The 13246-nt window shown below is 45.4% G+C and overlaps 1 protein-coding gene across 1 annotated transcript in view; it reads left to right on the top strand.

The window, feature by feature from the left end:
• EP4C (EP4c protein) overlaps window positions 1–13246 on the top strand; it is a 57880-nt gene that overhangs the window by 43050 nt on the left and 1584 nt on the right. Inside the window, 11 exon segments of the mRNA XM_060413469.1 lie at window positions 2768–3076; window positions 3168–3485; window positions 8233–8325; window positions 8414–8728; window positions 9582–9896; window positions 10245–10286; window positions 10374–10692; window positions 10938–10969; window positions 11515–11652; window positions 12044–12136; window positions 12970–13104. Coding sequence (XP_060269452.1) covers window positions 2768–3076; window positions 3168–3485; window positions 8233–8325; window positions 8414–8728; window positions 9582–9896; window positions 10245–10286; window positions 10374–10692; window positions 10938–10969; window positions 11515–11652; window positions 12044–12136; window positions 12970–13104 — 2109 coding nt within the window.

The raw sequence follows: 13246 nt of genomic DNA, 5'->3' as shown, positions 1-13246 counted from the left end.
TAGCTTTACATTCATAGCTGTTTGACTGGTAGGACAATAGAGTTGTGGATGAAATATTCTGAGTCTGGGTTCTCCTTTCATTGTTACTAGAAAGGATTGTCTGTTCTTTTTTATTTTCCTTTAAAACCTCTATATAAACCAAATTCTGGAGGAACACTTAGCCACACACTGACAAGTCAAAGATATAGGCAATAAAATATGAATTTCTATGTTTTATGGTAAGAAATTATATTTTATACCTGATGTCTTCAGTGATATAAGAGAATTGTGTTTGGGGGCTTGTTTGAAAGGAATAGGAGTAAGAGGGCACCTGTAATTTTTGAAGAAGGAGGAGGAGACTTATAGTAGCTAAGAGGAAAAAGAAGGGCAATGGGAGATGTCAAAGGCCATATGGAGTTCTCTGAGCATCACTGCGGGTCCAGGTGTGGTGTGGAGGATGCTACATGTGTCCAAGGATACAGGAGGTCTGTACAGCAAGAGATCAGACAAAGATGCATCTTTTATTATATTTAATACCTTTATCCACTCACACCAGTCTCCTATTGCACAAATTTTCTTACAATTTTCACACACATATGCTTTCATATAAAATTTAAAATCAAGTAGAAAATAAAAAAGAAATAATAATATGTCTCAGAAGTATCTATCCTGATGTGTATAAGACTTTATTGATTATTCAGCATATATTTGAGTGTTTAGCATGTATCTTGGTATATGAAACAGCGTACAAGAAATATTTCTTTCTTGTTCTTTTTAAATTTGTAACCTCATGGGATTGATATAGAAACTTACAACCTGTTAAGTAAAAATGTTTTAATTAGAATGTGTATCCTATGACCAAACTCCCAGCCAGACCACACCAGATGTCCTAACCTGGACTGGGGAGTTGAAAGTGGGTAGGTAACAAAAGGCTCACAGATCATCCTGGCTCTCACCATTCCCTCTTGGATAAGTGGTCAAGCTGGTCCTTCGATTCATTAATTTCTATAGTGTATTTTCTGTTCTCTCCTGTTCTCTCCAGCAGATTTTTATTCTGTTGAAATATTCTTTCTGAACCTTCAATGTTCTCATACTTATGAAATCAGAGTCCTTTACCAGAAAGAATTCCACCGTGTACATAAATAATTATAAGCACAGTCAGAAATCAGGCAAATGTATTTAAAAATAGTTCTTTATGATGAGGTTTTATTTTTTTTTTTCATTAGGTTCCTTTCCTCTATCCAAAATATGGTCCCTGAAGGTCAAATCATGTTGTGAGTCTCTCCTTAGTCTCCCTCTTTCAGTTTCAGACCCCATCCACTCCCAGGTTAACCTACCCCTCATCCCAGCCACACTCCACTCCTACAGAAGTTTTTCCCTTTCAGAGTCTCTTTTCCATCCGTTTGTAGCTCTTAGGATTGTTTTCTCTTGTCTGCTATTGGAGAAATGGGAAAGGGAGACAGGGTTAGGTCGCAGATGTAAGGGGCACAGGGGTAAAATGTGTTAAAAACTTGCTGGACAGATATTTTCCCCAAATCTTTATTTCATCCATATTGAGGCTTTTGTAAGGTAGAAATCTGTAAATTATATATGACTGTTTGCTCTGTCTTCTCTTCTTCTCATCCTCTCTCTTTTTTTTTAAACAGCATGATAACTATTACTCAAGAAATAGGAAGTAGTTTGCAGTTAGCATATGAGTGCATGCTAGGTCTCTTCAGTCATGTCTGACTCTTTGCGACTCTGTGAATTGTAGCCCATCAGGCTCCCTCATCCGTGGGATTCTCCAGGACAGAATACTGGAGTGGGTTGCTATGCCCTCCTCCCAGCGATTGAACTTGTGCATTGGCAGGCGGGTTCTTTACCACTAGTGCCACCTGGGAAGCTCCATTTAGCATATAGATAGAATTTAAAAACATTAAATTGCCTTCACTCCATAGCATCTGCTAAGATTCTCATGTGTTGGAAGAAAACCAGTAATAGGAAGTAATCAACACAGTTAGTCATCTTGTATAGTCCCACTGAGAACTCATTCTCTCCCAGGTTCATTGGTAAACCCTAGGCTTTCTTGAAAGATGGCTAGGACCAACCCTTTCTCCTATGACTCTGACCTTTCTTCATATTCAAACTCATCTGTGGACAATTTCTTTTCACAATTCAAGTTGGCTAAGAAATTCTTGGAATTTTTCAACATCAGAGATTATGAGAAATATATGGGAATCATAAAATGTAGTCTTGTTATAATATCTAGCTTTCCTTCCATGAGCCATAAGTCTGTCTATAGACTGACATGCACTCAGATCTCTCAATTGATTTCCCTTGTATCAGTGACTTGAATATTGACTTCTGAGAAAAATCTGGCTGGACTTCTAGCCCCAGAAATTTCAGGATGCCTTCTAACCTTGTCTGGATCTTGGTTCTCTAACCTCTTGAATCCCAAGGACCTATTTCACTCTGGGTTAGTTCAGTTCTGCACCCAAGTCTGACGCCCATTGCAGTGCAGTTTCCTTGGGCCCTATAGTTTCCAGGCCCTTAAATGAGGAATTCACATCCTAACCAACATCAAAATATAAGTTTTTGGAATTCAGCCATTCCAAACTGACTCTGCAAATCCTTCTGGATTTCTCTTCCGAAACTCGCTCATGAAAATGCAATTCTGACATTGTCAAATTGTCTCTTCATGCCTCAGTCCTGGAAAATAAAAGCTTTCACACCATTGCCTGTGACATGTTTCCAGTTGCCAAGCCAGGATCATGAACATGCAGTGGGTTTATTTATTTGTTTCTCTCAGGATTTGTGCATCTGGTTGGAAAGGACGGACCCTGCTCAGGGCGAGTAAAAGTGTATTCTGCAGAAGCCTGGATCCCAGTGTCTGATGGGAACTTCACACTCCCCACTGCCCAAGTCATCTGTGCAGAGCTGGGGTGCGGCAAAGCTGTGTCTGTCCTGGGACACGTGCCCTTCAGAGAGTCTGATGGCCGGGTTTGGGCTGAAGAGTTCAGGTGTGAGGGAGAGGAGCCTAAGCTCTGGTCCTGTCCCAGAGTGCCCTGTCCAGGGGACACTTGTCACCACAGTGGAGCTGTTCAGCTCGTCTGTTCAGGTGAGATGTAGGTCAGGACTAACCTCCCTGCATACTCCGTTCAGGTGAGAAATCATGAGATGTTTCTGAAATTCTGTTATCTCATATCCAGCATATTCAGAAGTCCGGCTCATGACAAACGGCTCCTCTCAGTGTGAGGGGCAGGTGGAGGTGAACTTTTTTGGATGATGGAGAGCACTCTGTGCCTCCCACTGGAGTCTGGCCAATGCCAATGTTGTCTGTCATCAGCTTGGCTGTGGAGTCGCCATTTCCACCCCCGGAGGACCACACTTGGTGGAAGGAGGTGATCAGATCTCAACAGCCCGATTTCACTGCTCAGGGGCTGAGTCCTTCCTTTGGAGTTGCCCTGTGACTGCTCTGGGTGGTTCTGACTGTTCCCATGGCAACACAGCCTCTGTGATCTGCTCAGGTAAGAGAAGGAAGGGCTACTGGTATTTAGGATGCTCCTGGAGTGAAACGTCCCCAAGAGCAGAGGTCAAGGGAAAACTGGCTTTAAAGTGTAATTTCTCTTTTTAAAATTTATTTATTATAATTGGAGGATAATTACTTTATAGTATTGTGACGGTTTTTGCCATACATCAGTATGGGTCAGCCATAGGCATCCATTTGTCCCCTCCATCCTGTACCCTCCTCCCACCTTCCTCCCCACCCCATCCCTCCAGATTGTCACAGATCACCAGCTTTGGGAGCCCTGCCTTATACATCAAACTCTCAATTTCTATCTGTTTTGCATAAGGTAATGTATATGTTTCAATGGTATTCTCTCAAATCATCCCCCTGTCGACAAAAAGATTAAAGAGATTAGATCTGATAGAGTGCCTGACGTTGTACAGGAGGTGGTGACCATAACCATCCCCAAGTAAAAGAAATGCAAAAAGGCAAAATGACTGTCTGAGGAGGCCTTACAAATAGCTGAGAAAAGAATAGAGGTGAAAAGCAAAGGAGAAAAGGAAAGGTATACCCATCTGAATGCAGAGGTCCAAGGTATATCAAGGAGAGATAAGAAAGCCATGCTAAGTGAAGAATGCAAAGAAATAGAGGAAAACAATGGAATGGGAAAGACTAGAGATCTCTTCAAGAAAATTAGAGATACCAAGGGAACATTTCCTGCAAAGATGGGCACAATATAGGACAGAAACAGTATGGACCTAACAGGGAAGAAGATATTAAGAAGAGGTGGCAAGAATACACAGAAGAACTACACAAAAAATCTTAATGATCCAGATAATCTTAATAACTCAGATAATCACTCACCTTGAGCCAAACATCTTGGAGTACAAAGTCAAATGGGCTTTAGGAAGCATCACTACCAACAAAGCTAGATGGTATTCTAGCTGAGCTATTTCAAATCCTAAAACATGATGCTGTGAAAATGCTGCACTCAATATGCCAGCAAATATGGAAAACTCAGCAGTGACGACAGGATATGGAACAATGGACTGGTTCCAAACTGGGAAAGGAGTGCACCAAGGCCATATATTGTCACCCTGCTTATTTAACTTATATGCAGAGTACATCATGAGAAATGACAGGCTGGGTGAAGCACAAGCTGGAATCAAGATTTCCAGGAGAAATATCAATAACCTCAGATGTGCAGATGACACCACATTTATGGCAGAATGTGAAGAAGAACTAAAGAGCCTCTTGATGAAGGTGACAGAGGAGAGTGAAAAAGCTGGCTTAAAACTCAACATTTAAAAAAATGAAGATTATGGTTTTGCCATACATCAACATTTGGTCCCATCACTTTATGGCAAATAGAAGGGAAAAACAATGGAACCAGCAGTAGACTTTATTTTCTTGGGCTCCAAAATTACTGCAGATGATGACCGTAGTCACGAAATTAAAAGACGCTTGCTCCTTGCAAGAAAAGCTATGACCAACCTAGACAGCATATTAAAAAGCAGAGACATTACTTTGTCAATGAAGGTCCATATAGTCAAAGCCATGGTTTTTCCAGTAGTCATGTATGAATGTGAGAGTTGGACCATAAGCAAGGCTGAATGCTGAAGAATTGATGCTTTTGAGCTCTGGTGTTGGAGAAATCTCTTGAGAGTCCCTTTGACTGCAAGGAGATCAAACCCATCAATCCTAAAGGAAATCACTCCTGATTATTCGTTAGAAGGACAGATGCTAAAGCTAAAGCTCCAATACTCTGGCCACCTGATTCGAAGAGCTGGATCATTAGAAAAGACCTTTATGCTGGGAAAGATTGAAAGCAGGAGGAGAAGGGGATGACAGAGGTTGAGATGGTTGGATAGCATCCCTGACTCAGTGGACATGAGTTTGAGCAAGCTCTGGGAGATGTGAAGCACAGGGAAGCCTGGTGTGCTGCAATCCATGGTGTTGCAAAGAGTCAGACACGACTGAGCGACTGAACAACAGCAACTCCTGCCAGTGAGTCCAAATGTCTGTTCTTGCATCTGTGTCTCAAAAGGTAGACATTTCATGGTGAAGTATTACAGCAATTTAATTATTTTCTCTTGCATATAACTGTACATTCCTTCTGGGATTGATATCTGTGTAAGATAAGGGTCAGGTTTCATGTGGACATCCAGCTGACTCAGAGTCTTTTAATGAACAGGCTCTCTCCCCACTGCTGTTACCTTTGTCATCAGCAGAAGGGCATATGTGTCTGTCTGTCCTTTATGACAGTCTACTCTGTTCATTGTACTATTTGTCTATCCTGGCTCCAATACTGTATGTCTTAATTATTGTATCTTTATATTGTCTGGATGATTTCAATTTATGAGAGTTACTTTTTATTAACTCCTCTAACACTGTTTCTTTTCTTTCCAACTGTGTTGGTCTTTCTAGGCCTTTTGGATTTTGTATAAGTTTTAGAATCAGCTTGTCACTTTTCACCACCCCCACCCCACCCCCCCCCCCCCCAAAAAAAAAAAAAAGCCTAAATGTATTTTGATTGTGACTAGATTGAATCCATGTATAAATTTGAGGATGATTAACAATTTTGAGTCTCCCAATTCACTGACATCGTATATCCCTCCATTCAATTAGGTCTTGAATTTCTCTCAGAGGTTTTGCCCATCTTCTACTAGGTTTTCTCTTAGGCATTTGTTTTTGATGCTATTCGTATTTTTTTGTGTGTAAAAGTGTCCTAAGAATGATTCTTTTGGACTTGTTTCACCCTTTAATATTTTTTGAGACTTACAGAAAAGTTGTAAGAATAATATAAAAATTCCCAGATGACCTTTACCTGGATTTCCCAATGTTAGTATTTTGCTTTAATCTTTTAAAAAAATACATATATTTTAAATATATATATATATATATATTTATTGAAGTGTAGTTGACTTACAATGTTTCAGGTGCACAGCAAAGTGATTCAGTTATACAAATACACATTATTATTTTTGAAATTATTTTCCATCATAGGTTATTACAAGATATTGACTATAGTTCCCTATACTATACAGTAAACCACTGTTACTTGTTGCATATCTATTTTTAAATTAGAAATCTAGGATTCTATTCATACTAAGTCAAACAAGTGGAATCAAAATGTCATAAACTTTTTAGTTAGGCAAAAATTTATGTTTTCTAAAATATATATATTATACATAATTATATATGTGTAAAAAAGCTTTTCTACTACACTTGATAAAGACTTGAGTAAGAACATAAAAAAAATAAAAGAAGAGATAATAGAAAAAGTGAAACATGATCTTTTACTTTTATCCAGTATGTTTCACTTTTTCTATTTCATATTCATTCTTTCTACTCTGCCATCTTGAATTGGAAGTCCTGTTTTGCTTTAATCTTTATCTCTCTGTTTGTCTCCCCTCTTTTTCTGTCTGTCCCCCTCCTGTTCCATTTGTCCCTAAATATGTAAACTCTTTCTGAATTAGGTTGCAGACATGATGTCCATTTATCCCTAAAATACTTCAGGGAATTTCCACAGTTATTAACCACAGTTCAGTCAAGTCTCAGCAAACTTCAGCCCCAGATGACATCTAAGTGCAACCACATGAAAAACCCCAAGACAGGACTGCCAAGTGGAGTCTTTCTCAGATTACACCCAGGAAATCATGAGCAAACTGAAGTATATATGTTTTGCTTTAGTTGCTAAGTTTTGGGGGGAATTTGTTTTGCAGCACTATAACTAGGACTCTTACCATGTGACCAGCATTTCTAAATAGAGGAATATTTGTCCTCTGATCTTCCACTGAACTCTTTCTACCTTATGCTGATCTAACACTGAGATACACTCATTCTCTAGTTCTTAATTCCAGCTATTAAGTTTTTTAGATCTAGAATTTTTATTTGTTTTTGTAATCAATTCCTTGCCAAGATGCATATCTTGTGAATCTGATGAGCATTTTAATCATGGCTGTTTAAATTCTCTGTCAATGGAATCTAGAAAAAGGGTACAGGTGAACCTATTTTCAGGGCAGAAACAGAGATGAAGACCTAGAGAACAGATGGGAACACACCGCGGTGGTTAGGAGAGGGCAGGATGAATTGAGAGAGTAGCACTGACTTATATACACTGTCGCGTGGGAACCAGATGGTAGCAGGAAGCGGCTGTGTAGCACAGGGAGCTCAGCTAGATGCTCTGTGATGACGGAAAGGGTGGGATGGGGGATGGGGCGGGAGGGAGGCTGGAGAGGGAGGGTATATATGTATACTAATGGCTGATTTATGTTGTTGTACAGCAGAAACTAACATAACATTGTAAAGCAATTATCTTACAGTAATAAAAATAATAGCAAAATAAAACAAATTCTCCATCTGGTAACTCTAATAGCTGGATACCCTGGGATATTCTTTCCAATGTTTCCTTTTGCCTCTTGAGCTTCCATGAAATCTCTTTTGCATAATTATTTGTTTAAATGATAGACATTGAAGATGAAAAATTGTAGAAATTCTTCAGAAAGAATTTTGTTTTGCTTCTACTTAGGGATAGATTTAGGAGTAACACACCTTATTGAGCTCAGTGCAACACTTGGCTTAAACCAAAATTATGGCACTGTCAGAAGCAGTCTCCATAGAGAAAGTGGACACTAAAGTTATGATAACTTTACTGATACGTCACAGCTTTCATTTCAGGCTCCACTGCTAGGTCATGTTTTAACCTTAATTTAGTTTTCAGTACTTCAACCCTCCCAGCCCTCTGATCATTGGTGTTTCTGCAGGAAACCAGACCCAGGTGCTGCCCCAGTGCAATGACTCTGTGTCCCAACCAGCAGGCTCTGAGGCCTCAGAGGAGAGCGCCCCCTACTGCTCAGGTGAGGGTCCCACAGGACAGAAGACCTTCTAACCCCCTGCCCCCTCGCCCCCCTCACCACCGTCACCGCCCCATTTCTGTCTCCTCAGACAACAGACAGCTCCGCCTGGTGGACGGGGGTGGTCCCTGTGCCGGGAGAGTGGAGATCCTTGACCAGGGCTCCTGGGGCACCATCTGTGATGACGGCTGGGACCTGGATGATGCCCGCGTGGTGTGCAGGCAGCTGGGCTGTGGAGAAGCCCTCAATGCCACGGGGTCTGCTCACTTTGGGGCGGGATCAGGGCCCATCTGGCTGGACGACCTGAACTGTGCTGGAAATGAGTCCCATGTGTGGAGGTGCCCTTCCCGGGGCTGGGGGCGGCACGACTGCAGACACAAGGAGGACGCGGGGGTCATCTGCTCAGGTCAGCACTCCACACTGTCCACAGTTTGGGGGAGGGGTGGGGCTCTGGAGGACTGGGGTCTGATCCCTGAAGGAGAGAGGCAGAAAGGACCAGAGAAGGGCGCTTCCTCGCATGGAGCCTGTCTTTTCAGCAGACGTGAAGAGGAGGTGCTTTCACTTCCTCTTGCAGCAGCTGAAATTCTGGTCCTTTTTTCTCAATAGTGTTTCCTGGCAGAGCCGTTTCTGACGGTTTCCACGTGAAAGCAGGGCTCTCTCTCCAGTTCCCTGTGGTAGTACAGTCTGGAGATCCTGTGGATGATGTAAGGAAAGCACAGATTTACTCTGCTCAGTTCTGTATGCTAGGAGCCTGCTGAGGGTCTCCGCGGGCCAACATCCCAGTGTCCACAAGGCTGCGTTCTTCCTGGAGGCCCCCTTTCCCAGCCTCATCCCAAGGTCCTTAAGTTAGTTATATCTGTAAAGCCCCTTTTGCCAGGTCAGGTAACATATTCACAGGTACTAAGGATTGGTATGTGGACAGTTGTGGCTCCGTTATTTTGCTTCCCTCCCCAAATACCCACATCACATTCCATCCACAAACCGTTTTAGAGTTTTTTCAGGAATCAGGAGTCAGTTCTCCATCCTGCAGGTGCCCCAGTTGGTCTTTCTTTCAGTTTGTATCCACTACATCATCGTGGATAATAGAAAGACACAAACGGACAAAGTCAGGGAAAAGCGAGGCAATGATAGTCTTGTCAACTAGTGGGTATCTCTGCAGCTGGCTCAGGGATGTATGGTCCCAGTTTCTGGGAGAGAGGAAGACCCAGAGCACTGAGCGGAGTGCTCACTGCGTCCTGTCTCCTCTCTTTCAACCTTAGAGTTCCTGGCCCTCAGGATGGTGAGCGAGGACCAGCAGTGTGCTGGGTGGCTGGGAGTTTTCTACAACGGGACCTAGGGCGGCGTCTGCCGTAACCCCATAGATGACATCACCTTGTCCGTGATCTGCAGACAGCTTGGCTGTGGGGACAATGGAACCCTCGACACTTTTGTTGCTCTTAGAGAAGGTTCTAGACCCCGGTAGGTAGATGGAATCCAGTGTTGGAAAACTGACACCTCTCTCTGGCAGTGTCCTTCTGACCCTTGGAAATACAGTTCCTGCTCTCCCAAGGAGGAAGCCTATATCTCGTGTGCAGGTGACTTACTGTCTGTTTCTATGTCTGTCTCAACCCCGAAGGATGTTGCTAGAGTGATTTTATGCTTTCCAATCTAAGTGATGATTTTAAGTTGAGTCTACAAACTGTCTATGTGCCTGTGTCTGTGTGTGTTTGTATTTGTTGTGGGGTGTGGAGACCAATAAATGATGAACAGTTACAGTTATTTCAGCTGATGATCACATGCACTGAACGTCTCAGAGCAGGAGATAATGCGCCTGTGTTTTCACATGTCATTTGCACTGAGTCAGACCTTAGATAATCTTCTGTGGGGACAGGACTACCCCCCCACTAGCTATTCCTGATCCACTGTTTCCCTGTTGTGTGCAGGAAGAAGACCCAAGAGCTGTCCAGCTGCTGCCCCCTGCACAGGTATTTCAGCCCCGCCCCCTCCCCATGGGTCCCAGGGGCTCCTTCCTCCCACCAGGGCAGTCACAGGAGGGGCTGCTGCTTTTTCAGACAGAGAGAAGCTCCGGCTCAGGGGAGGAGACAACGAGTGCTCAGGGCGGGTGGAGGTCTGGCACAGCGGCTCCTGGGGCACCGTGTGCAATGACTCCTGGAGCCTGGCAGAGGCCGAGGTGGTGTGTCAGCAGCTGGGCTGTGGCCAGGCCCTGGAAGCTGTGCAGGCTGCGGCATTCGGCCCTGGAAATGGGAGCATCTGGCTGGACGAGGTGCGGTGCGGGGGCCGGGAGTCCTCCCTGTGGGACTGTGCTGCGGAGCCCTGGGGGCAGAGCGACTGCAAGCACAAGGAGGACGCTGGTGTGAGGTGCTCTGGTGAGTGAGGGGCTCGGGCTCCACCCTGGGTGAGCTGGGGCAGCGCGGGGGCAGTGGGCTGGACCGGGCATGTTGTGGAGTTTGTGTTCAGAGAGTGTCTGGGACTCTGATCTAGCACAGTGAAGCTGGGAGGGCGGGACACTGGTGTCATGGAGACTGAGGGGGTGATTTTAGGGCTCAGAAAGGAAAAACAGGTTACCCTGTGATCTGGCCAATTCCCTTTACCTAATCTCCTGTTTTTCTCTTTAGGTGCAAGACAACATTGCCCCCAACTACAGCAGGTGCTGTGATCCATCCACGGTCAGGGGAGAATACTCAGATTCTGATAACCTGTTCTATGAGCTCTCTGACATCTCAGGAGAGGAAAGAGCCTGAGGAGTCCTGGCTGTTGGGAAGGAGCCAGGGCATTGTTGGGGAAAGCCCCTGCCTTGGTTCCCGGGGTCACATGTTTCTCAGGCCCAGGATCCAAGAGAGTCTGGTTCCAGTGGTGCAGATTCTAAGGTTCTCCCACCTGCCCTTGAGTGTTGCTCCTCATCGGTGAGGTGTGGGTCTCAGGACTGTTTGATGCCCAAGAAGGGATGAGCCAGGTCCTCAGAGGCTGTCTCAGCAGGGCAGCTCCCTGACAATCCCCGGCTCTGCCTCAGGGCCCCACTGGCCAGATTGGAGTTGACTTGTCTCAGGATGAGACCTGGAGGAGCCCAGTCACTATTAGTATATTTGTGTCTGAAGCTAGGATACCATCATCCAGAGCCCCCGGAAATGCTGGCACAGGGGGTTTCTCTGTGCCCAGGACCTTCTCTACACCCTGTTGCCTTGCTCTCCTTAGGGACCAGACCAGCCTCAAATCCTCTCCTTGGCATCTTCTCCCTGCCTGGGGTCCTCTGCCTCATCCTGGGAGCCCTTCTCTTCCTGGTCCTCGTCATCCTGGTGACTCAGCTGCTCAGATGGAGAGCAGAGCACAGAGGTGGGCTGCAGGGGGAACTGGGGACCAGGGAGAGTGTGTGGAGGCAGGAGATGGGGCAGGTGTGAGGAGGGGAACCTGGGCCAGGTCTCTGTTCTGAGTCTGTAGAGCTCCATGTGCTCCGTGCTGAGCTCTAAGGGCTGAACAGACAGAGGTTCTTAGGACTAGGGTATGAACTCTCATAAGTCATGGCCTCTCCTGTGAGACCAGAAAGAGTCAGGGCTGAGCTGTGAATTCAGGTCAGGCGAGGGGAGAAGGTGCCGACATGGTGCACAGGGTAAGAGATGCTGCTGAGGCCCAGGCAGCCTCTGTGTGAGCATGGGGGAGACGAAGGTGGGCCTGCTGGATCGGGGTGTCTCGGGCGGCATCTCTGACCTGCTGGGGGATCTCTCAGCCTCATCCTGCTATGAAGATGCTCTTGCTGAAGCCGTGTATGAGGAGCTCGATTACCTTGTGACTCAGAAGGAAGGTCTTCTGGGCAGCCCAGGTGGGTGTCTCTGCCTGCCCTCCTGGGACCTCTGGTTGTCACTTCCCATTGACTATGAACATCTTCTCAGCATCCACAGACCCCACGTGTGCCCAGGCTTACAGAGGCAGCTCTCCAAAGTGGCAGGATGGCCTCGCAGAGCCCCGTGAGCCCCCAGCCCCCATCTACACTGCAGGAGCCAGGCCTGTCCCTTCCCAGCCTTAATGCAGGTCCCATGGGTGTGGGGAGGGTCATTCCGTGTGTCGTGTGGTGTTTTTCTCTACTTAGGCTTCCTGTCAGATGGGGAGGGCAGCCATGACTCCAGATCCGCTCCAGGTGATAGAGGTGGACCCGCCTCAGCTGGGCTTTGGGGAGGAGAGTTTCCCTCATGGAGACGAGATGCAAAGGGAACAGTCTTCCTTTGATGGACCAGAAGGCTCCCTTGTGTCCAGATGGGGTCCGTCCTTTCCTTTCTCTGACTGTTCTGTGATGTCTCACATTGGGGCCGGGCTCTCTGTGTCCAGAATCACAACAGGCACACACTGGTTTTAAAAATAATTTCTGTAAAGCACAATATGTCAAAATACTTTAGTCATGCTCAGTGGTAGGAGAGTTACTTTGGGATATATATTTTCAAACAGGAAGTATTAAGATATGTAAAATCATGTTTTGGTTTATGGACACATCAAAATGAAACATGGTCTTTGAGAAAAAAAATCTTCTGGAACAAGGAGTGACTGGTCCCTCTATTTAGCAGCTCAGAAACTCTGGGTCAGAAGGATCTTGGGTATTTCCCAGACCAACCCCCTTACTGTGGTTTCATCTGACCCCTGCTCTGCCCTCAGAAGCCCCAGATCAGAGGACTGATGCCCCTGGTGAGGATTATGATGATGGTGAAGAGGTACCAGTGCCTGGGGCTCTCCATGACTCTCAGGGGAGCAAGGAGGAAGTGCTCCCAGAGAAGGAAGATGGGATGAGGTCTCAGACAGGTGAGTGGGGTTAGCTGATCCCCTGTAATCTTTGATCTTTGTCCTGGAAAAGGTGAATTTGAGCTCTTCAATGCCCAGCCTCCCTGCAGTTTCAAAATATGGGTAATCTCATGCATTGGATGGGCCACCCTAGTGGCTCAGA

This window comes from Ovis aries, chromosome 3 (assembly GCF_016772045.2).
Source record: "Ovis aries strain OAR_USU_Benz2616 breed Rambouillet chromosome 3, ARS-UI_Ramb_v3.0, whole genome shotgun sequence".
NCBI lineage: Eukaryota > Metazoa > Chordata > Mammalia > Artiodactyla > Bovidae > Ovis > Ovis aries.
This window is presented reverse-complemented; position numbering and strand designations above follow the sequence as displayed.